The sequence below is a fragment of the Neovison vison genome, chromosome 6 (genome assembly GCF_020171115.1).
Source record: "Neovison vison isolate M4711 chromosome 6, ASM_NN_V1, whole genome shotgun sequence".
NCBI lineage: Eukaryota > Metazoa > Chordata > Mammalia > Carnivora > Mustelidae > Neogale > Neogale vison.
In genome coordinates this window covers 211,502,726-211,528,324 of record NC_058096.1, presented here as the reverse complement: position 1 = coordinate 211,528,324, position 25,599 = coordinate 211,502,726, and the positions used below count along the sequence as shown (strand labels likewise).

The 25,599-nt window shown below is 40.8% G+C and overlaps 1 protein-coding gene and 1 pseudogene across 1 annotated transcript; both read right to left on the bottom strand.

Annotated features, from left to right (window-relative positions):
- Window positions 1-219: 219 nt before the first annotated feature.
- LOC122910712 (olfactory receptor 7A17-like) lies at window positions 220-1,152 on the bottom strand. The gene has a single exon (XM_044255328.1). The coding sequence runs from the start codon at window positions 1,150-1,152 to the stop codon at window positions 220-222; it is 933 nt and encodes a 310-aa protein (XP_044111263.1).
- Window positions 1,153-24,196: 23,044 nt separating this feature from the next.
- LOC122910711 lies at window positions 24,197-25,379 on the bottom strand (annotated as a pseudogene).
- Between the last annotated feature and the right edge of the window lie 220 nt (window positions 25,380-25,599).

Sequence of the window (25,599 nt, the reverse complement as noted above, 5' to 3'; positions counted from 1 at the left end):
TAAAGGGGAATCTGTCTATATATCAGATAGAGTAGAAGTTAATAAAGTGAGTTACTTAAATGTGTGGAAAAGTTGAATTCAAACAAATGGAAATTGTAGGAATTAAATGGAAGGAGCAGATTCTACTTCCACAGTCTGATCAAAGAACGTCAGTTCCTGACTCTGAGGCTGCAAACCTTGTAATCATGGGCACTTCTTCAGCCCCAGGGGCATTGGCCCTTAAATCACTGGAACCCCAACAATTCTTTTCAGAGCACTCTTTATGTCTCTGTTCCTCAGGCTGTAGATGAAGGGGTTGAGCATGGGTGTGACCACCGTGTACATCACCGAGGCTACTGCACTTGAGTGGGAGCTCTGGGGAGAAGCAGAGCTAAGGTACACTCCTAAGCCTGTACAATAAAATAAGGAGACAACTGAAAGGTGAGATGCACAGGTGGAAAATGCTTTATACTTGCCTTGAATTGATGATATATGACATATAGAGGAAACAATCTTAGAATAAGAGTAAAGGATCCCAGGCAGAGGAGCAACACCCAGCAGCACAGTTGCAAAATACATCACCATGTCATTAAGAAACTTGTCAGGACAGGCTTGCCCAACAACCTTACTGAGTTCACAGAAAAAATGGGGAATTTCCATGCCTGTACAGAAGGACAACCGCAATGCCATTAAGCTCTGTAACAAGGAATTCTGAGCACTGATGATCCAGGACACCAGGACCAGCAGTCCACAGAGCCGGGGGTTCATGATGACGGTGTAGTGCAAAGGGTGACAGATGGCCACGAAGCGGTCATAGGCCATCACAGTAAGGAGAAAATCATCCCAGCCTGCGAAGAGTAGGACAAAGTATATCTGTGTGATGCAGCCTGCATATGTTATGACTTTGCTGTTATTCTGAATGTTCTGCAGCATCTTGGGGACAGTGGTGGAGATGAAACAGATGTCTACAAAAGATAGATTCACAAGGAAGAAGTACATGGGGGTGTGGAGATGGGAGTCTGTGGTGACAGCCAGGATGATGAGCAGGTTTCCACATACAGTGATCAGGTACATAGAGAGGAAAAGCCCAAAGATGAGGGGCTGTAGGTCTGGTTCCTCTGATAATCCCAGAAGAAGAAAGTCTGAAATTCCGGTATCATTGCTTGGTTCCATGTGGTGGTAGTGACTACAAGGAAAGAAAAGAAAATGAAATAATAATTTTTAAGCAAATGAGCTTCATTTATGTATTTATTATCCTTCATTTTATTTTTAAAGTTTTTAAGTTCTAGTTAGTTAACTGACAGTGTAATATTCATTTTATGTGTACAATATGGTGACTCAACACTCCACACAACAAATGGTGATCATCACATGTCCCTCCCTTAATCCCCATCACTTATTTCTTCCATCCTCCTCACCACATCCCTTCTGATAAACATCAGTGTGGTCTATGAAGTTAAGAGTCTGTTTCTTGGTTTGTCTCTCTCTCTTTTTTTCCATTTTGCTTATTTGTTTTGTTTCTTAAATTCCACATATGAGTGAAATCGTATGGTATCTGTCTTTCTCTGACTGACTTATTTCACTTACCATAATACTCTCTAGCTCCATCATGTCATTGCAAATAGAAAGATTTCATTGTGAGGGGGCAAGGTGGTGGAGGAGTAAGGGACTCCATTTCAATTGTCCCCTAAATTTAGCTGGATATCTACAAAACTATTCTGGAGACCCACAAAATCAGCCTGAGATGTAAGAAGATATATATCTGGATCTCTACAAGCAGAAAAACTCCACTGGTTACAAGCTATGAAGGATGGTGTAGTGATTCTGTGGGTAGATATTGGAAGATAAAGAGAAGGAGGAGGGAGCCGCTATAAGCTGGCTTCTGGAAAGTGGTATTACACCAGAGCGCAAAAGCATCCTGTGCCAGGGATAGTGATAGTTTACAGAGCAGTATCAGCCCACCAGGAAGGACCTGAAAACATTGCTCAAACAAGATCCAGAAGCTGAGGGGGCATGTGGGCAGCCTGAGGGCCAGCCACTGGCATGGACCTAGACCTGGGACTGCTCATGGTTTTAGAAGCACAAAGGGCAGAGATAAGCAGGGGCTTGAGTTGACTGCTTAGAGGGTTGCTAGGGGTGTGAACTGCCCATGGGAAGCCGAGGTTGTCATCAGCTCCACAGAAATGGAGGGTGTGTATTCTGGAGGGTTCAGAAAAGAACAGAAAAGAACTGTAATTCTGTAATTTCTCTGCCCTGGGGCAGAGGTCTGCTTGCAGACATTTTCCTTTGCTCTGACCTTCAGAACCTGGAAAGCTGCCAGAAAACAAAAGCCCCAAAATCCAGTTTCCACGGAGCCCAGCCCACTGATAGGGGGCAGGACAAATCCACCCAAGAAGGGTGGCCTAAAAAAGTGTGGCCAGTTCCTCCCCCAGAAAACAAGCTGGAAGAACAAGAAGATGACAACTCTAGGTTCTCTATAAAACTGTAAAATCTGCAAACCAGGGGAAAATAGTATATTGAGCTTTAGGTGCTGCTTCAGGGCTTGTGTATTTTTCAGATACAACTTTCTTTTTCTTTTTTCTCATGCTTCTTCTCTGTTTTTTCTTTTTACCTTTTTCTCAACTAGATGTTGAGAAATCTAATGTAATAGATTTCATAGTAGCTTTTTAACTTGTACTTTTTCACACCTTTAAAAAATATAGATATAAGATGCAATGTAGTCCTTTTTTCGTGTTCAATATTACCTTTTATATGTACCAGTTATATTTTTCCTGTAACTCCAGGAAATAGTGTCCTCTAAAAAAGAGAACAAAATACACCCAGGAAGAACTGAAACACCTTACCTTGCCCACGTTGAGAGATTATAGCCCCCACTCTCCACATTCCCCCCTTAATAAATTTTTTTAATCTTTAAGTTTAAAAAAATTTTAAATTTTATAAATTTTACTCTTGTGTTTTATTTTGGCTTTGTTTTCCTGGTGGTGACTTCAGACCCTCTGAATTTTCCCAGGGTGCATCTTGCTTGGATTATGGTTGATATTTTGGACTCTGTATATCTCCTCAACCACCTTCAACAGAATGACTAGGAGGAGGAACTTCCATCAAAGAAAAGAACCAGAGACAATGGCCTCTCCCACAGATCTAATGGATATGGATATGAGCAAGATAGTTATACTTAAACAGTGAATCATCAAAAACTAATGATGTATTGTATGGTACTAACATAACATAATTAAAAAATTATGTTAAAAAAGATATCAGAGTGCAATTACAGGGTCATAGGGAAGCTCTATTTTTAATTTCTTAAAGGAATCTCCACACTGTTCTCCAAAGAGGCTGCACCAACCTGCATTCCCACCAACAGTGGAAGAGGGTTCCCCTTTCTCCACATCCTCTCCAACACATGTTGTTTCCTGTTTTGTTAATTTTGGCCATTCTAACTGGTGTAAGGTGATATCTCAATGTAGTTTTAATTTGAATCTCCCTGAGGGCTAATGATGATGAGCATTTTTTCATGTGTCTGATAGCCATTTGTATGTCTTGATTGGAGAAGTGTCTGTTCATATCTTCTGCCCATTTTTTGATGTGTTTGTCTGTTTCGTGTGGGTTGAGTTTGAGGAGTTCATTATAGATCCTGGATATCAACCTTTTGTCTGTACTGTCATTTGCAAATATCTTCTCCCATTCCGTGGGTTGCCTTTGTTTTTTGACTGTTTCCACACGAAACAGACAAACACATCAAAAAATGGGCAGAAGATATGAACAGACACTTCTCCAATCAAGACATACAAATGGCTATCAGACACATGAAAAAATGCTCATCATCATTAGCCCTCAGGGAGATTCAAATTAAAACCACATTGAGATATCACCTTACACCAGTTAGAATGGCCAAAATTAACAAAACGGGGAACAACATGTGTTGGAGAGGATGTGGAGAAAGGGGAACCCTCTTACACTGTTGGTGGGAATGCAGGTTGGTGCAGCCTCTTTGGAGAACAGTGTGGAGATTCCTCAAGAAATTAAAAATAGAGCTTCCCTACGACCCTGCAATTGCACTCCTGGGTATTTACCCCAAAGATACAGATGTCGTGAAAAGAAGGGCCATCTGTACCCCAGTGTTTATAGCAGCAATGGCCACAGTCGCCAAACTATGGAAAGAACCAAGATGCCCTTCAACGGATGAATGGATAAGGAAGATGTGGTCCATATACATGATGGAGTATTATGCCTCCATCAGAAAGGATGAATACCCAACTTTTGTAGCAACATGGACGGGACTGGAAGAGATTATGCTGAGTGAAATAAGTCAAGCAGAGAGAGTCAATTATCATATGGTTTCACTTATTTGTGGAGCATAACCAATAGCATGGAGGACAAGGGGCGTTAGAGAGGAGTAGGGAATTTGGGTAAATTGGAAGGAGAGGTGAACCATGAGAGACTATGGACTCTGAAAAACAGTCTGAGGGGTTTGAAGTGGTGGGGGTGTGGGAGGTTGGGGTACCAGGTGGTGGGTATTATAGAGGGCACGGCTTGCATGGAGCACTGGGTGTGGTGAAAAAATAATGAATAATGTTTTTCTGAAAATAAATAAATTGGAAAAAAAATAATATGGTTTCGCTTATTTGTGGAGCATAAGAGTAACACAGAGGACATGGGAGATGGAGAGGAGAAGGGGATTGGGGGTAATTAGAGGGGGAGATGAACCATGAGAGACTGTGGACTCTGAGGAAATAACTGAGGGTTTTGGATGGGCAAGGGGTGGAAGGTTGGGTGAGTCCGGTGGTGGGTATTGTAGAGGGCGCATATTGCATGGTGCACTGGGTGTGGTGCATAAACAATGAATTCTGCAACAGTGAAAAAAAATAAAAATAAAAAAATTATTACCAGCAACTATATACCAACATATTAAGCAACCTGGAAGAAATGGATGACTTCCTGGAAACCTATAAACTTCCAAGACCAAAACAGGAATAAATGACAATCTGAATAGACCAATAGCTAGTAATAAAATTGAAAGGGTGATCAAAAACCTCCCCCCAAACAGGAATCCAGGGCCAGGCGGCTTCCCACGAGAATTCCACCAAACATGTAAAGAAGAAATCACACCTATTCTACTGAAGGAGTTCCAAAAAAATAGAAATAGCAGGAAAACTTCCAAACCTCCGGTGGATGTGAAAACATGTGCTCCATTTTCATATGATTACCCTGTGTTCTCTTTAAGTAAACACAACAGTGAGGTTCCAAAAACAGAGAGAGGAAAGAAATGGACACAAGAGGGGAAAGAAATCTAATAAGCTCAGGGGTTCCCTGAAAGACTGATGAGCAGGAAGCTTCCCTGGTTCTGGCAGCATTCCAGCCCAGTCCACATCCTCTTGTTGCCCAGACTAATTAACAAAGCAAGCAAAAATAATGTATCTAAACAAGAAAAGAGTGATATTTTTATGATGTCAAGACATTTTACTGATTGACTATCCCTCTAGAAAAAAGTGCAAAGGGAATAAACTTGCAAATTGCAAGAGAAAATACACAGTTTATGAAAATAGAAGGGGATTTTAAAAGATGAAATAATAGAAGACTTTTTTTGAATGCTTTAAATGCAAAATTTTTGGAATCAGACAACCAGGTTTTGAATATCTGATCAACCACATATACATTTGAACTTAAGAGAAACAACGAATCTATTCCAAATGTGAATATCCTCTCTCAAATAGTGGGGATAGCAGTAGCCATCCTCCTCGGGTGGCAGACAATGATTGTCATTAAATGTAAGAAGGTTACATATAATTCCTTCGAGTAAATGAATGACTACACCGGTGAAGAGATTTGGCTGTTTTTTCTTCTACCTCACAAATGTCTCCATCGTTTCTACACCTCTTGGTAATGAAGTATTACAAAATAAAGCTAGTTAGCACACCACTTTTTGCATATGAAACACAATTTTTTAATTGTGAATACTCACCTTGAGAGAAAATGCAGAGAAATGTGTGTGTCAGGAACTGCTTTTGCAAGGGAATTGCTACCTGAATGGGTCTGGAGCTTTCTATAAATACGGAACACGCTCAAAACCACCATATCTTGGGGCGCCTGGGTGGCTCAGTCGGTTAAGGCCTCTGCCTTTGACTCAGCTCATGATTAGGTTATGATCCCAGGGTCCTGGGATCGAGTCCCGCATCAGGCTTTCTGCTCAGCGAGAAGCCTGTTACCTCCTCTCTCTCTCTGCCTGCCTCTCTGCCCAATTGTGATCTCTGTCTGCCAAAAAAACAAATAAAATCTTAAAAAAAAACCAACCACCACATCTTAAAAAGTTTATTTCACACATCTCCAAGCTAATACTGTTTTCCTGCTCTCCTTAGCTGCAAAACTCCATATGCTCCACAAATAAGTGAAACCATATGATACTTGACCCTCTCTGCTTGACTTATTTCACTCAGCATAATCTCTTCCAGTCCCGTCCATGTTGTTACAAAAGTTGGGTATTCATGGGGAGATAGAAAGGAGAAGAGAGTTGGGGGAAATTGGAAGGGGAGGTGAACCACGAGAGACTATGGACTCTGAAAAACAATCTGAGGGGTTTGAAGGGGGGGGTGGGAAGTCGGGGTACCAGGTGGTGGGTATTAGAGAGGGCATGTATTGCATGGAGCACTGGGTGTGGTGCAAAAATAATGAATACTGTTATGCTGAAAATAAATAAAAAATAAATTAAAAAAAAACCTAACCCCCCCCCAACTCCATATGTTGTCATTTTGCTGGAACCACTTTACGTCCTCCATTTCCTTCCTCTGTCTCATCCAACTGGACTTCCATTCCCACCATGTATCATTAACAATGAAACCTGTATTGGTGAGTCTAATGGACATTCTTCTTTTGAACACATTATATAAAATAATTATAAGTAAGTCTATGAAAAAAATAAATGAGTCTACATATTACAGGTGACCTCAGGCAAAAGTTACCAGCTTCCATTCTATCTGATCCTTTCCTGAAATATCTGCTGAGCAATGAGACTCACCTGGGGGCGGGCCTATAAGATCAAAGTCTTCATGCGGAGGTCTGAATTCACCCCTAGATGGTTGGTGATGGGGACTGAAGCTCTGTTTCCAGACAGGACAGCAGGAAGGAGTGAAGCATGGGTCCCCCAGCAGACTTAGGGACAAAAATAACAACCATATCTTGGGCAATCCAAGGTTCCACAAGCTGAAGTTTAAAGTTCAGTATATCTGCTCATTAAGCACTTTTTCCATTATTACTCCCACCTTGGAGCACTCCATTCCCTGTGGGCCACTGGTCTGGACAGAAAGGAAAAATTTCCCACTGAGAATCTGTTCCTGGGAGACCAGATTAGAAGTCAGGTGAATCCAGTTTTGTATTCCTCATTCTCATGGATTTGCCTTCTTTCCAGAGGTATAACCTCTTTGTGCTTTCTCTTAACTTTGAGATGAAACTGAATTTGTTTAGTTGAGGGTTCACTTTACCATTTATAGCTTTGAGATCATGTTAATAAAAAAGCCATGTTAAAAAAAAAAAAGCCGGAGTGCCGGGGTGGCTCAGTGGTTAAATCCTCTGCCTTCAGCTCAGGTTATGATCTCAGGATCCTGGGATCGAGCCCTGCATCGGGCTCTCTGCTCAACGGGGAACCTGCTTCCTCCTCTCTCTCTGCTTGCCTCTCTGCCTACTTGTGATTTCTGCCTGTCAAATAAATAAATAAATAAAATCTTAAAAAAAGGCCATGTGATCCTCTTCGTGTGTGGGTTGGAGAGAAATGTCTAAGTACTCATCTTGGCATCTGGAATAAATTCTGTATTTGATTCTTCAAAGTGAGGGCCCCTGGGTTGACATCAAATATACCCCTGAAAAAGACTTTTAGTAAACACAATAATGTCCTCAAAGTATTTCCACATCTTAATCTACAGAATCTCTCGATACCTCTTGTGTCATGGTGAGGGAGAATTAAGGTTGCAAATGGTATTAACATTGCTAGTCAGCTGACCCTAGAAAAAAGTTATTATGATTATCCAGGTGGTCTCAATAGATCACAAGGTCCTCTTATTGTGGAAGAGGGAGGCAGAAGACTTGAAGTCAGAGAGATATTTTGAGATGCTACATTGCTGGCTTTGAAGATAAAGGGAGGAAACATGAGCCAGGGAAGATAGGTGGCTGTACAACTGGAATAGGCAAGACAAACTCTTCTCCTTAGACCTCTTGAATGAAGTCTTCTATGCATACAGAGTGAATTTAGCCCAGAGAGAGCTATTTCAGGCTTCTGAATTCCAGAACTATCAGAAAATAAATGAATTTGTGTTAAGGCAGTAGCACGGTAATTTGTTGCAATTACGATAAAAATCAAATCCAGACATTTATCCAATAACACTTTGTTCAAGGGAAATGAATTCAGCCTTGGATATTATTCATTTATATTCTCTTGGATAAGGATATTCGGTATTATAATCCTACTTGAATAGAAAAAGAAATCTGAAGTCACTTTGGAGTTGTTCAACCTCAATAGTTGGTCCAGAAAACCTCCCATGATGTGAGCCATACTGACTTTCAGGCACTAAAGTAGAAATACTAGATAATTAAAGCTACTTGTTCTAATATATATATATATATATATATATATAATTTATTTTCAGCATAACAGTATTCATTTTTTTAAGTAAATATTTTTTTTCCAATTTATTTATTTTCAGAAAAACAGTATTCATTATTTTTTCACCACACCCAGTGCTCCATGCAAGCTGTCCCCTCTATAATACCCACCACCTGGTACCCCAACCTCCCACCCCCACCCCCGCCACTTCAAACCCCTCAGACTGTTTTTCAGAGTCCATAGTCTCTCATGGTTCACCTCCCCTTCCAATTTACCCAAATTCCCTACTCCTCTCTAACGCCCCTTGTCCTCCATGCTATTTGTTATGCTCCACAAATAAGTGAAACCATATGATAATTGACTCTCTCTGCTTGACTTATTTCACTCAGCATAATCTCTTCCAGTCCATCCATATAGATGTAAATGGTGGTTATTCATCCTTTCTGATGGCTAATATTCCATTGTATATATTAACTATGTCTTTATCCATTCTTCTGTTGAAGGGCATCTCTTCTCTTTCCACAATTTTTCTATTGTGGACATTGCTGCTATGAACATTGGAGTGCAGGTGACCCTTCTTTTCACTAGGTCTGTATCTTTGGAGAAATACCTAGAAGTGCAATTCCTGGGTCATAGGGTAGCTCGATTTTTAACTTTTTGAGGAAGCTCCACACTGTTTTCCAGAATGGCTGTATCAGCTTGCATTCTTACCAACAGTGTAAGAGAGTACACCTTTCTCCACATCCTCTCCATCACTTGTTTCCTGTCTTGTTAATTTTTGCTATACTAACCGGTGTAAGGTGGTATTTCATTGTGGTTTTGATTTATATCCCTGATGGCTAGTGATGATGAATGTTTTTTCACATGTCTGTTAGCCATTTGTATGTTTTAATTGGAGAAGTGTCTGGTCATGTCTTCTGCCCATTTCTTGACATGATTATTTTTTGGGTGTTGAGTTTGAGAAGTTCTTTATAGATCTTGGATATCAGTCTTTTTTTTTTTTCCCAATTTATTTATTTTCAGAAAAACAGTATTCATTATTTTTTCACCACACCCAGTGCTCCATGCAAGCTGTGCCCTCTATAATACCCACCACCTGGTACCCCAACCTCCCACCCCCCCGCCACTTCAAACCCCTCAGACTGTTTTTCAGAGTCCATAGTCTCTCATGGTTCACCTCCCCTTCCAATTTACCCAAATTCCCTACTACTCTCTAACACCCCTTGTCCTCCATGCTATTGGTTATGCTCCACAAATGAGTGAAACCATATGATAATTGACTCTCTCTGCTTGACTGATTTCACTCAGCATAATCTCTTCCAGTCCCGTCCATGTTGCTACAAAAGTTGGATATTCGTCCTTTCTGATGGAGGCATAATACTCCATAGTGTATATGGACCACATCTTCCTTATCCATTCATCCGTTGAAGGGCATCTTTGTTCTTTCCATAGTTTGGCGACTGTGGCCATTGCTGCTATAAACATTGGGGTACAGATGGCCCTTCTTTTCACGACATCTGTATCTTTGGGGTAAATACCCAGGAGTGCAATTGCAGGGTCGTAGGGAAGCTCTATTTTTAATTTCTTGAGGAATCTCCACACTGTTCTCCAAAGAGGCTGCACCAACTTGCATTCCCACCAACAGTGGAAGAGGGTTCCCCTTTCTCCACATCCTCTCCAACACATGTTGTTTCCTGTTTTGTTAATTTTGGCCATTCTAACTGGTGTAAGGTGATATCTCAATGTGGTTTTAATTTGAATCTCCCTGAGGGCTAATGATGATGAGCATTTTTTCATGTGTCTGATAGCCATTTGTATTTCTTGATTGGAGAAGTGTCTGTTCATATCTTCTGCCCATTTTTTGATGTGTTTGTCTGTTTCGTGTGGGTTGAGTTTGAGGAGTTCATTATAGATCCTGGATATCAACCTTTTGTCTGTACTGTCATTTGCAAATATCTTCTCCCATTCCGTGGGTTGCCTCTTTGTTTTTTTGACTGTTTCCTTTGCTGTGCAGAAGCTTTTGATTTTGATGAAGTCCCAGAAGTCTATTTTCGCTTTTGTTTCCTTTGCCTTTGGAGACGTATCTTGAAAGAAGTTGCTGTGGCTGATATCGAAGAGATTACTGCCTATGTTCTCCTCTAAGATTCTGATAGATTCCTGTCTCATGTTGAGGTCTTTTATCCATTTTGAGTTGATCTTTGTGTACGGTGTAAGAGAATGGTCGAGTTTCATTCTTCTACATATAGCTGTCCAGCTTTCCCAGCACCATTTATTGAAGAGACTGTCTTTTTTCCACTGTATATTTTTTCCTGTTTTGTCGAAGATTAATTGACCATAGAGTTGAGGGTCCATATCAGGGCTCTCTACTCTGTTCCACTGGTCTATGTGTCTGTTTTTATGCCAGTACCATGCTGTCTTGGTGATCACAGCTTTGTAATAAAGCTTGAAATCAGGTAAGGTGATGCCGCCAGCTTTATTTTTGTTTTTCAACGTTTCCTTAGCGATTCGGGGTCTCTTCTGATTCCATACAAATTTTTGGATTATTTGCTCCAGCTCTTTGAAGAATGCCGGTGGAATTTTGATCGGAATGGCATTAAAAGTATAGATTGCTCTAGGCAGTATAGACATTTTTACGATGTTTATTCTTCCGATCCAAGAGCATGGAATGGTCTTCCATCTTTTTGTGTCTTCTTCAATTTCTTTCATGAGTGTTCTATAGTTCCTCAAGTATAGATCCTTTACCTCTTTAGTTAGGTTTATTCCCAGGTATCTTATGGTTCTTGGTGCTATAGTAAATGGAATCGATTCTCTAATTTCCCTTTCTGTATTTTCCTTGTTAGTGTATAAGAAAGCCACTGATTTCTGCACATTGACTTTGTATCCTGCCACGCTGCTGAATTGCTGTATGAGTTCTAGTAGTTTGGGGGTGGAGTCTTTTGGGTTTTCCATATAAAGAATCATGTCATCTGCGAAGAGAGAGAGTTTGACTTCTTCATTACCAATTTGGATACCTTTTATTTCTCTCTGTTGTCTGATTGCTGTTGCTAGGACTTCTAATACTATGTTGAACAAGAGTGGTGAAAGTGGGCATCCTTGTCTTGTTCCTGATCTCAACGGGAAGGCTGCAAGCTTTTTCCCATTGAGGATGATATTTGCTGTGGGTCTTTCATAGATAGATTTGATGAGGTTCAGGAATGTTCCCTCTATCCCTATACTTTGAAGCGTTTTAATCAGGAACGGATGTTGGATTTTGTCAAATGCTTTTTCTGCATCAATTGAGAGGACCATGTGGTTCTTCTCTCTTCTCATATTAATTTGTTGTATCACATTGATTGATTTACGAATGTTGAACCATCCTTGTAGCCCAGGGATGAATCCCACCTGATCATGGTGGATAATCTTTTTAATGTGTTGTTGGATCCTGTTGGCTAGGATCTTGTTGAGAATCTTAGCATCCATATTCATCAGTGATATTGGTCTGAAATTCTCCTTTTTGGTGTGGTCCTTGCCTGGTTTGGGGATCAGGGTAATGCTGGCTTCATAGAAAGAGTCTGGAAGTTTTCCTTCTGCTTAAATTTTTTGAAACAGCTTCAGGAGAATAGGTGTTATTTCTTCTTGGAAGGTTTGGTAGAATTCCCCAGGGAATCCGTCAGGTCCTGGGCTCTTGTTTTTTGGGAGATTTTTGATCACTGCTTCAATCTCGTTATTAGATATCGGTCTATTCAGGTTGTCGATTTCTTCCTGGTTCAATTTTGGTAGTTTATATTTTTCCAGGAATGCATCCATTTCATCTAGGTTGCTAAGCTTATTGGCATATAACTGTTCGTAGTAACTTCTGATGATTGTTTCTACTTCCTTGGTGTTAGTTGTGATCTCTCCCCTTTCATTCATAATTTTATGAATTTGGGATTTCTCTCTTTTCTTTTGGATTAGTGTAGCCAGTGGCTTATCGATCTTATTGATTCTTTCAAAAAACCAGCTTCTAGTTTCATTGATACGTTCTACTGTATCTCTGGTTTCTCCCTCATTGATCTCAGCTCTAATCTTGATGATTTCCCTTCTTATGTGTGGAGTTGGTTTGATTTGTTGTTGATCCTCCAGTTCTTTAAGGTGTAGAGACAGCTGGTGTGTTCTGGATTTTTCAATTTTTTTGAGCAAGGCTTGGATGGCTATATATTTTCCCCTTAGGACCGCCTTTGCTGTATCCCATAGGTTTTGGACCGAAGTGTCTTCATTCTCATTGGTTTCCATGAATTGTTTCAGTTCTTCTTTGATCTCCTGGTTGATCCAAGCATTCTTAAGCAAGGTGGTCTTTAGCTTCCAGGTGTTTGAGTTCCTTCGGAACTTTTCCTTGTGATTGAGCTCCAGTTTCAAAGCATTGTGATCTGAGAATATGCAGGGAATAATCTCAGTCTTTTGGTATCGGCTGAGTCCTGATTTGTGACCCAGTATGTGGTCTATTCTGGAGAAGGTTCCGTGTGCACTTGAGAAGAATGAGTATTCTGCTGTTTTAGGGTGGAATGTTCTGTATATATCTATGAGGTCCATCTGGTCCAATGTGTCGTTCAATGCTCTTGTTTCTTTATTGATTTTCTGCTTCGATGATCTGTCTAATTCTGAAAGAGGCGTGTTAAGATCACCTACGATTAGTGTATTCATATCAATATGACTCTTTATCTTGATTAACAGTTTTCTTAAGTAATTGGCTGCTCCCATATTGGGAGCATAGATATTTACAATTGTTAGATCATCTTGGTGGATAGTCCCTTTAAGGATTATGTAGTGTCCTTCTGTATCTCTGACTACAGTCTTTAGTTTGAAGTCTAATTTATCTGATATGAGAATCGCTACCCCAGCCTTCTTTTGAGTCCCATTGGCATGAAAGATGCTTCTCCACCCCTTCACTTTCAGTCTGCGTGTATCTTTAGGTTCAAAATGGGTCTCTTGTAGACAGCATATGGATGGGTCCTGTCGTTTTATCCAATCTGCAACCCTGTGCCGTTTTATGGGTGCATTTAGGCTATTCACATTTAGAGTGATTATTGATAGATACGTTTTTATTGACATCGAGTTACCTTTGAAGTCTTTCTTCCTGTAGACTGTCTCTATATTTCTGTTCAATGCTATTCTTGGGATTTTTCCTCTTTTATAGAACCCCCCTTAATATTTCCTGCAGTATCGGCTTGGTGGTTGCATAGTCTTTTAAGTCTTGCCGGTCTTGGAAACTCTTTATCTCTCCATCCATTTTGAATGTCAGTCTTGCTGGATAAAGTATTCTTGGCTGCATGTTCTTCTCATTTAGTGCCCTGAATATATCTTGCCAGCCTCTTCTGGCTTGCCAGGTCTCTGTGGACAGGTCTGAAGTTATTCTGATGGGCTTCCCTCTGTAAGTAAGGAGCCTCTTTGCCCTGGCAGCTTTCAAGAGATTATACCTACAATTATAATTTCTCAATTTGACTATCAGGTGTCGTGATGTTTTTTTGGAGTGTATAATCTTGGGTGGAGACCGTTCAGCCTCTAGTACATGAACGCTCGTTTCATTCGCGAGATTCGGAAAGTTTTCATGAAGGACTTGTTCCACGACATCTTCTAGACTTCTTTCTTTCTCCTCCCCTTCGGGAATTCCAATAATTCTGACGTTGGAACGCTTCATGGCATCACTTATTTCCCTAATTCTGCTTTCGTGGGATCTAAGCTGTTTGTTCCAGGCTTCCTCCTGATCCTTTCTCTCTATCTGTTTGTCTTCCAGATCACTAATTCTATCTTCTGTCTCAGTTACCCTAGCTTTGAGAGAGTTTAGATTGGATTGGAACTCATTGAGAGCATTGTGGACCTCCTCCCTGGTAGCTTTAAGCTCCGCCCTAACATTGTGAACATCCTGTCTGGTCGCTTTCAGTTCGGCTCTAATCAATTCTGTTTGGTCATCCATGGCTTTCTCCAACCTAGCTATTGCCTGGATAATTGTTAGCCTGAATTCTCTTTCCGACATATTGTCTATGTTGATAGCCGTTAGCTCTGTTGCGGAAGGTCCATCCTCTGTATTTTTCTTCTGTTGGGCATTCCTCCTCCTAGTCATTTTGGTGGGAGAAGACTGAACAGATGTAGCTGGATGTATCAACTCTGGTGCAGTCAAGGTGCACCCTGGAACACTTCCTGATCTCCGTCTCAGAAGCCTCAGTCTGGGTGCAGAAGCTGAATAAATTCCCCCTTGGACGCTGGCAGTGCAGGTTCCAAGTTAAAGACCCTGGGGGTGCAGGATCTTTTGCTCGTCCCCAAAGCCAAGGCAGTGGCGGCTGTCTGGGAGCTCCTGACCGCCAGAGAGGTTCCAAGCAGGGATCGCACACTGAGATTTTGCCACTGGCCGGGGCTGGGAGTGCCCGGCTTGCGCGCACCTCTTTTCAGAGGCGGCTGTGGGTCGGGCGCGCGTCTGGGGCACTGAGAACGGGGCGCTGGTCCGTAAGCCGCAGGCTGGGCTTTTGCGCGCCTCTGTCTGGGGAAGAGTTTCGCGGGCGCGCGGCTTAGACTTTGAAACAATGGCCCGGGTCAAGAAGCGCCCCAGGGCCTTAGAAACCCAGGAGAGCTGGAGCGACGTGCACGCGCATCTCAAGCTTTGTGGTAGGGCTAGCGCGCGTTCTGCAGACCGGCTCCCATCCCCTCACAGGAGCCGGAACCCCCGCGCTCTGGGGCACGCTGGCGGCTTAGGGACCAGGAGCCGGTTTCTCCGCCGCACTCTCTCTGCCTCCGCGCCGGGGAGGCCGTCTGGGACCGGGGACTCAAGCCCCTGTCCCTAGCCGCCCCGATTCCCACAATTTGCCCCCGCGATCCTTTGCTCTTTTGGAGTGCTTTCAACCAGTCTCCGAGTTACTGCTGGTCCCCAGACGCAGGGCACTCTCGCTCGTATCGGGGTATTACTTTTGCACCGGTCGCCTCTGGTGGCTCCCTCCCCCTTTTGTTTATCTTCCGATATCAGTCCGCTGTTCCCATTCCGCTTTACCTGCTCACTGGCGTCTTCTGCCCCTGTAGAGATCCAGATGTGTATAATTCTGATCTCAGGCTGATTTCATGGGTGATCAGAGTTCTTTGGTAGGTAATCAGCTCACTTTGGGGTACCAGCTGAAAAGACGCCTCTTCCTAGTACCCCGCCATCTTGTCCCCCTGGATATCAGTCTTTTGTCTGTAGTGTCATTTGCGATTATCTTCTCCCATTCCATGGGTTGCCTATTTGTTTTGTTGACTGTTTCCTTTGCTATCAAAAGCTCTTATCATGGTATTCTTTCTCCAGGTCTTTTACGTGTAAGGTTAGCTTGTGCATTTGGGATTTTTCGACTTTTTTTTTTTGGAGAGGCTTGAATGGCTACTTATTTCTCCTCTTAGGACCACTTTTGCAGTATCCCATAGGTTTTGGACCAATGTGTTTTCATTCTCTTACTTTCCATGAATTGCATAAATTCTTTAATTTCCTGGTTGACCCAATCATTCTGTAGCAGGATGTTCTTTAACTTCTGAGTGTTTGAATTCCTTCCAATTTTTTTCTGTGATTGAGTTCCAGTTTCAAAGCATTGTGGTAAGATAATATGCAAGGAATCATTTCAATCATTTGGAATTGGCTGAGACCTGATTTGTGACCCAGTATGTGGTCTATTCTGGAGAAAGTTCCTTGTACACTTGAGAAGAATGAGTATTGTGCTGTTTTAGAATGGAATTTTCTGTATATACCTACAAAGTCCATCTGATCCAATGTGTCATTCAAACGTCTTGTTTCCTTGTTCATCTTTTGTTTAGATCTGTCCATTGCTGTGAATGTAGTCTTGAATTCTCCTACTACTAGTGTATTATTATCAACATGTTTCTTTACTTTGGTTATTAATTTGTTTACATAACAGGCTGCTGCTATGTCGGGGCATAGATATTTACAATTGTTGAATATTCTTGTTGGATAGACCCTTTAAGTATAATATAGTGTCTATTTATGTCTCTTATTATTGTCTTTAAAAATCTAATTTGGTTTAAAAATCTAATTTGTCTGATATGAAGATTGCTACTTCAGCTTTTTTTTTGGAGATCCATTAGCATGGTAGATGGCTCTCCTTCCCCTCACTTTCAATCTGGAGGTGTCTTTAGGTTCAAAATGAGTCTTGTAGACAGCAGATGTATGTGTCCTGCTTTTTAATCCAATTTGCAACCCATTTTTTTTCTTTTTTAAAATTTTTTATTTATTTTTAAAATTTATTTTCAGTTTTCTAGCATTCATTGTTTATGCACCACGCCCAGTGCTCCATGCAATACGTGCCATCCATAATACCCACCATCAGGCTCACCCAACCTCCCATCCCCCGCCCCCCAAAACCCTCAGATTGTTTTTCAGAGTCCACAGTCTCTCATGGTTCGTCTCCCCCTCCAATTTCCCCCAACTCCCTTCTTTCCATCTCCCCATGTCCTCTGTGTTATTCCTTATGCTCCACAAAACCATGTGATAATGGACTCTCTCTGCTTGACTTATTTCACTCAGCATAATCTCTTCCAGTCCCATCCATGTTGCTACAAAATTTGGGTATTCATCCTTTTTTTTTTTTTTTAGTGTTGGGTAAAATAAACTTTTCTTTTTTAATTTATTTTTTATTTTCAACATAACAGTATTCATTATTTTTGCACCACACCCAGTGCTCCATGCAATACATGCCCTCTATAATACCCACCACCTGGTACCCCGACCTCCCACCCCCCCGCCCCTTCAAAACCCTCAGATTGTTTTTCAGAGTCCATAGTCTCTCATGGTTCACCTCCCCTTCCAATTTACCCAAATTCCCTACTCCTCTCTAACGCCCTTTGTCCTCCATGCTATTTGTTATGCTCCACAAATAAGTGAAACCATGTGATAATTGACTCTCTCTGCTTGACTTATTTCACTCAGCATAATCTCTTCCAGTCCCGTCCATGTTGCTACAAAAGTTGGGTATTCATCCTTTCTGATGGAGGCATAATATTCCATTGTATATATGGACCACATCTTCCTTATCCATTAATCCGTTGAAAGGCATCTTGGTTCTTTCCACAGTTTGGCGACTGTGGCCATTGTTGCTATAAATATTGGGGTATAGATGGCTCTTCTTTTCACTACATCTGTATCCTTGGGATAAATACCCAGGAGTGAAACTGCAGGGTCATAGGGAAGCTCTATTTTTAATTTCTTAAGAAATCTCCACACTGTTCTCCAAAGTCGCTGCACCAACTTGCATTCCCACCAACAGTGGAAGAGGGTTCCCCTTTCTCCACATCCTCTCCAACACATGTTATTTCCTGTCTTGTTGATTTTGGCCATTCTAACTGGTGTAAGGTGGTATCTCAATGTGGTTTTGATTTGAATCTCCCTGATAGCTAGTGATGATGAACATTTTTTCACATGTCTGTTAGCCATTTGTATGTATTCATTGGAGCAATCCATTTCTTTTGATGGGAGCATTTAGCCAATGTACATTTAGAGCGACTATTGAAAGATATGAATTTAGTGCCATTGCATGGCTTGTAAAGTTCCTGTTTCTATAGTTTTTCTGTTTCTTTCTAGTCTATGTGACTCTTGGGGTTTCTCTTCATTTATAGAATCCCCCTTAATATAACTTTCAGGACTTAATATAACTTTTCTGGCTTAGTGGTTGCATATTATTTCAGTTTCTGCCTGTTCTGAAAGCTCTTTATGTCTCCTTCCATTCTGAAAGGGAGTCTTGTTGGATAAAGTATTCTTGGCAGCATGTTCTTCTCATTTAGTACTCTAAACATGTCTTGTCAGCTTTTTTCTGGCTTGTCAGATTTCTTTGGATAGGTTTGATATTATTCTGATGTTCCTCCCACCATAAGTAAGGAACTTCTTCTCCCTGGCAGTTCTCAGGATTGTTTCCTTGGTTGTCCAGTTTGCAAGACTCACTATTATACATCAGATTGTTGATCTATTTTTATTGATTTTGGGAGGGGTCCTCTCTGCCTCTTGGACTTGAATGCTTGATTCCTTCCCCAGATTAGGGAAGTTCTCAGCTATTAATTGCTCAAATATACCTTCTAGCCCCACCATCCCCTTTGGGATCCCAATAATTCTGACATTAGAAAGCATCATGGCATCTTTAACCTCTGAAATCCCTTTTTTCATGTGCTACAGTAGCCTCTTTCTGTTTTCCTCAATTTTATTTCCATCATTTTATCTTCAAGATCACCAATTCCCGATTCTGCTTCAATTACCCTGGTTGTTAGAGTATCTAGTTTAGACTGCATCTCATTCAGAGCATTTTGAATTTCAGCCATATTATATCTCTTTTCTGCTCTTAAAGATTGTATATTGTCATGGATGCATCTTTCAAGCCTGGCTATTCATGTCATGGTTTTTATTTTAGGGTGAATATTTTAAATATTTTATTTTTCTTAAATTTCTTTTCAGTGTTCCAGAATTCATTGTTTATGCACCACACCCTTCATGATTGTTATCCTGAATTCTATCTCTGACATTTTGCTTATTTCCATATCCATTGGTTCCATGGCAGATGACATTGTCTCTGTTTCTTTTCTTTGTTGAGAATTCCTCCTCCTACTCATTCTGTTCAGGAATGGTCTTGTCCAAAACATATCACAATCAAAGGAATGTGCACCCTAACAACATCTGGAGGAGTCAGAAGCAACCACCAAAAAATAAGATAAAATGAAACACAAGAATAAAATTAAAATATTAAAGAATTTTAAAAAGTGGAGGATCAGATGCCGGGGGCTATAATCTCTCAGTGGCAATAAAGCAGGATGTTTCAATTATTCCAGGGTGTATTTTGGTCTCTGTGTTAGAGGGCACTACATCCCAAAATTACAATGAATGTAAAATTTGTATAGTAATAAAGGTAAAATTGAATAGAGTAAAAAAATAACTAAAATAAAGAATATATCTATAAAAATATAGGTGTGAAGGAGTATAAGTTAAAAAGCGACCATGGAATATAAATTGATATAATAAACAACTAGTTGAAATGAAGAAAAAAGAACAGAGGAAAAAAATAAGAAAAAAAAAGGAGAAACTTATCTGAAAATCAAGCAAGTCATGAGGCTATACCTGGATCTCAATATACTACTTACCCTGGCATTGGAATAATACTGTCTTGTGGGAACTATAGACTTGTCGTTCACCTGTTCTTCCACCCTGTCTTCTGGGTAGAAGCTGTTCTCTCTGTTGTTCTCTTTCTCAGGTAACCCTGCCTGGGTTGAGTTGCCCCAACCACTGTCAGGGAGGAAGGGCGCAGTTAGAACTGGTCCTTTTTTGGGCTTATGTTCCCTGAGGGCTTTCCACTCATCTTCAGATGATCAGAACAAAAATGGCGACAGCCAAACCTCTGGCCCAGAGCAGAAGAATTTGTCTGTTTAATAAACCCTTTTGGACAAATGGTCTTCACTTCTGTATATGCCAAAAACTGTAGCTTCCTAAAGTGCATGCCCACAGCAACTACCTCAGAGGTAGTGCTAGGGGTCCGGGAGTGCCACTGCCCTTTTTGATTCTAGAACCATGAGTGGCCATGGGCTCGTGTGTGACCCTGAAGCTCCTAGATCATGTCTGAGCACTGCTCTAAAGCCCCTTCCTGGTGTTACCGCTCTGTTTTTGCTGGTTGCAATTTCAGGTATCAGATTTTTTTCAGGCTGCTCGAGAAAAGAGACATTATCAACTGGCCAGGCTTGTGTTTTATGGCAATCCAACTGAGAGTCCCCTCTCACTGACCATAACCAGCTTCCTCACTCCACGTCTTGGGCCCTCTACCAGTTCAGGAAACCCCTTTTGCTCTGTGGTTCCTCATATCCTGAAAGCATGATGAATTCTGTCTTTTTATTTCCTTTCAGAGAGGGATGTCTCTCACTAGACCAGATTTCTAAGACTTCCAAATTTGTGTTCTAAAGTTATATCACTTTCCAGGAGTCAACTAATGGAGAGTCCCTTACTCTTCTTTTTATCTTCTGATATTTCCCCACAGATTCAGGCCTCTGCATGTTCTACCTTGCAAAAAGCAGTCACTTTTCTGCTTGTAGAGATCCAGATATATATTCTTACATCTCAGGCTGATTTTGTAGGTGTACCCAATTTTTGGATAGATATCCAGCTGAATTCAGGGGACCAGTTGAAATGGGGTCCCCTACTCCTCTGCCATCTTTCCTCCCTCTCTTAACTTCCTGGAATTTAAATAAGAAGTTAGAGGGGAAAAAAGTCCTTACAATCTGATGATGGAGAAGGAATATATCAACTTTTAACCTGTATTAAGACAAAACAAAACAAATCCCCCCAAGTGCCCAAAATACTAATCGACTAAACTTCTAATTGATTGGCGAAAATAATTATGAATCGAAGGATTGTTTTACCTATGGTTTTATAGGAAAGGAACACAATTTTGCTTGTTGGAGAAAGAAGAGCATTTTTCTGGAGCTATCAGGAGTTGTGCTCCCACCACAAGTCAATGTTTCGGAGCTCCAAGGGACATAGTCAAGACAAGTTCCTTAGTCTTAGACCTGGAAAAAAACCTTTCACTCAGAGTTGTAGAAAGCCTCAATGTTAAAGCTGTGGAAGCTAGGAAAGTTCATGAAGAAGTAAGTCTGGATGCACCTGAATTCTAACCTGGTCTTTTGGGAACAGAGAATCTACAGGAAAAAATTCCATTCTGCCTGGATAAGTTCCCATGGGGAGATGTGCTCATGGGTTGGAGTAATAGTAGAAAAAGTGTCTAATGAAGAAGGATAGGGAACAGAAACAGCAAACCTAAGGAGCTTTAAATATCTCCTCTGTTGCAGCCCCTGGGCATGTTCAACCTTGAGCTGAAGGAGACATGATTTTTGTGTTTGGATTCCTAAGTCTGCTGGGGGGCCCATGCTTCACTCTTTCCTGCTGTCCTGTTTGGGAACAGAGCTTCAGTCTCCATCATTAACAATCCAGTGAGAAATTCAGACCTCCACGTGGAGACCTTTCTCTCAGAGACCCCATCCTGGTGAGTCTCAGAGCTCAGCAGGTATTTCAGGGAAGATTCAGAGAGAATGGAAGCAGAAAGCTCTTAATTGAGGCCTCCTGACAGCCTATCCATCCTATACTGGAGTCAAGTGTTCATTGTGTTTGTTGGTGTCATGAATTCACTCATTTCTAGTCAATTTATTTAAAATGTTAAAAAAGGAAATATCTCTGAACTTGACAATCCAAAGATTACTGTAGATAACTAAGTGGTGAGAATAAAAGTACAGTTGTATATGACTAAAAGAACGGAGGGTACTCTCTCTAGGAAACCGTGAATGCCTCCAGGGAGATTTGCGGTAAGGGGGAGTATGAAAATAGACTTTTAGGGATGGAATTGGGTGCAGAGCAGTGAGGGCATTTACAAAATATTTTCATGGGGTGTCTGGGTGGCTCAGTAAACATCTTTTTCTTTTTTTAAAATATTTTATTTATTTATTTGACAGAGAGAGACACACACACACACAGAGGGAGAGAGGGAACACAAGCAGAGGGAGTGGGAGAGGGAGAAGGATGCTGCCTGTAGAGCAGGGAGCCTGATGCAGAGCTCCATCCCAGGAGCCTGGGATCATGACCTGAGCGAAAGGAAGATGCTTAACCAACTGAGACACCTAGTGCCCTTCAGTCAGTAAACATCCTACTCTTGGTTTCAGATCAGGTCATGATCTCAAGGTTCCAGGGATCAAGTCCAGCACTGGTCCATGCTCAATGGGGCGTCTGTGAGATTCTCTGTCTACCTATCCCTCCACAACCCCCCCCCACCCTGGCTTGCACTTTTCCTCTCTCTAATAAAAAAAATCATTTAAAAAGTAAAAATAAAAAATATTTAGGATGGGGTATATTAGACCAAATTTGTATTCATTAGAAAGACCTACATTGATGGAGGAAGACACTATCTTGCAACTGCTCTTCTTGAGATACACATTTCACAGAATCCTCTCTCACTGTAGGTATTCACTTAAAAAGATTATTTAAAACACAAACAGTTTGGGGCGCCTGGGTGGCTCAGTTGGTTAGGTGTCTGCCTTCAGTTCAGGTCATTGTCCCTGAATCCTGGGATGGAGCCCTGCATTGTGGGGGGGGGTCCCTCCTCAGCAGGGAGCCTCCTTCTCCCTTTCCTTCTGCCTGCAGCTTCCACTGCTTATGTGCTCTCTCTCTCTCTTTATCAAATAAACAAACAAATAAAAATCTCAAAAAAGTAAAAAATATAAAACACAAACAGGCATATGCAAAAGGGCTTTATTTTGTACTTATTTCATTACCTGGAGGTGGAATATATTTTGGGTTTTATTAGCTATTTATTTCTCTATGGCAAATTGTCTGTGCAAGTTCTTTGTTCTATATAACGGGGTCTGAGCATTCTTATTCTTGTTTTTGTTTGTGTGTTGTTCTTGCTGAATCGTTTTTTCCCTTCTTTTTGATTGCACTCTTCCAACCAAATAATTAGAAATGTTTAGGCCAAGTTTGTTATTTGCAGTTTAATTCTTGTATGCATATAGAGATGTATTTGTTGGGTAGTGTGAGAGTTTATAAATTTTAAGCAGTCAAATCTATTATATATTTTGTACCCCCACACAATACTTTTATGTGCGTTGTCATAATAAATGGCTTTTTATATGCATTGCTGTCTAATTTCACATCTGTGCTTCCTTACTGCTACTTTTTAACTTTTATTAGATCTTTTTTTCTAAACTAGCAATCATCTGCTATCCTGCATTCAATTTATATTTTTTCACAAGCATGTTTGATTTCACTTGTGTTTATATAGGATGACATTATAATTTTAGATACTGCTATCTGCATATTTTTAGGATCATTAATAATTGTAACGTGTAAATTACATTTTTCTATTATTTTTTCCAGCTTTGCCTATTCCATTTTGAGAGAGAGACCTGTGTTAATGGGATTGCATTGAATGTGCATTCAAAATGCATTGCTCTGGGTAGCATAGACATTTTCACAATAGTTATTCTTCCAACCCATGAGTTGGAATATTTTTACACTTTTTTATGTCTTCCTACATTTCTTTCATAAGTGTTCTGTGGTATTGAGAGTACCAATATTTTACCTCCTTGGTTAGGTTTATTCCTAGGTATCTTATGGTTTTTGGTGCTGTCTTAAATGGAATCAATTCCTTAATTTCTCTTTCTTCAGTCACATTGTTAGTGGTTAGAAATGCAACTGATCTCTGCGCACTGATTTTATATCTTGCCATGTTGCTGAATTGCTGTATGAGTTCTAGCAATTTTGGAGTGGGGTCTTTTGTGTTTTCTGCATAAAGTATCATGTAATCTGAGAAGAGTGAGAGTTTCACTTCTTTGCCAATTTGCCATTTTATTTCTTTTTGTTGTCTGATTGCTGAGGCTAGAACTTCTCATACTATTTTGGACAATAGTGTTGAGAGTGGGTATCCCTATCTTGTTTCTGACCTTAAAGGAAAAGCTTTCAGTCTTCCCCATTGAGAATAATATTTCCTGTGGGATTTTCATAGATGGCTTTTATGATATAAAGTTATGTTACCTCCATCCCTACACTGTGAAGAGGTTTAATCAAGAAGGGATGTTATATTTTTTCAAATACATTTTCTTAATCAATTGCGAGAATCATGTTTCCATTCTTTCTTTTTTTTCATTTTAAAGAGTTTTATTACATGATGTTAATATTCAGGACACTTCAGAGCACCTTATACTTCTAATCAGATTTTTGGTAACTGGTTTTAAAGTGTTACTTGAGTATTTTTCTCATACTGGCTTTCAGTCAAAAGTACTACTTAGTGATTGTTTAAGAAATGTTAATTTGATTAAATAGTTTATCCTTAATAACCTGAGATATCAATCCATGGATAGCTTCTATGGTAGTTTTGCAGCTGTCTCTTGTAGCTTTGGCAAGTTTGTCTTCTGACTTTCTGTCATGTGTTTCTAAACCCAACATGAAACTCCCTCATCCCAGCTGGGCTTCTGACTGTTCTAATTTTTCAGACAAATCAAAGACCTGACCAGTGGTATAATCTGCATTAGTAAGCAAACCAGAGGAACCCAGCATATTCACCCAGTATTTATTCCACAAAAGCTCAAGCAATTTGCAATCCAATGAGTATTTGAAATATGAGACTTCTAAGGCATAATATTGTTTGCAATGTACACCAAAGTCTTCAGTTTTATTAAGTGGGATAGTCTAGTACTCGAAGGTCCTTCATCAGGGGGTTTGTAGCCCTTTGGGTATGTCCTAAAGGCTCCAAGATTCACTTTCCCTGCAGATATTATTCTTGTTGGGTTGATTACTACTGCTACAAATGATTCCTGGAACTGCTGATTGAGCATCTGAGTACTAACATCAATCCCAGAAAGCCAGCAGCCATAGCCAGGATGGCTGTGATACCAGCCAATTGCATTTTCAAGGTGGCCAACCTGCTTGGCGTTTTCTATATATGCAGCCATGTACTCATATGCAGCAGCCTGAGCATTTACTCGGGTTTCAGTGCCCTCCACCGGCAAAGCAAAACTGTTCATAATGATCATGGTTTCACTGTCCACCTTTCACCTAAGCCCACGTCCACTGTCCACCAAAGCCCATCACTTCTAAGTTGCCTCCCGATCTGGCATGCATCACCATTTTCAGTAGAGCCAATGCTGAGATTTTGCAGTACTTAAAGTAATGGTGGTCCTTAGTCCAGGGCTTTGACGCCAGTATTTCTTGCTGTTGTTTCTTGTCGTATTTGTAGATTTCATCAATACTCTGGGCTTCCTGCATGTTGTTGGCCAATTCCCAGGTTTTCTGAGCCATACCAATCCCGGACGCTGCCATTGCCGAGGAATCGGAGAAGTTGTCACCTCCACAACCGAACCACAACTTTACCTCGCTAGGTTCTCGGGTGAGGGCTTCTGACCCTTCCCACCACAGGTACAAACTCGTACTAGTCTCTCGAGGCAGCCATGCCATTCTTTATTTTATTAATGTGATGTATCATGTTGATTGATTTGGAAATGTTGAACAAACCTTGCAGTTCAGAAATAAATCAAACTTT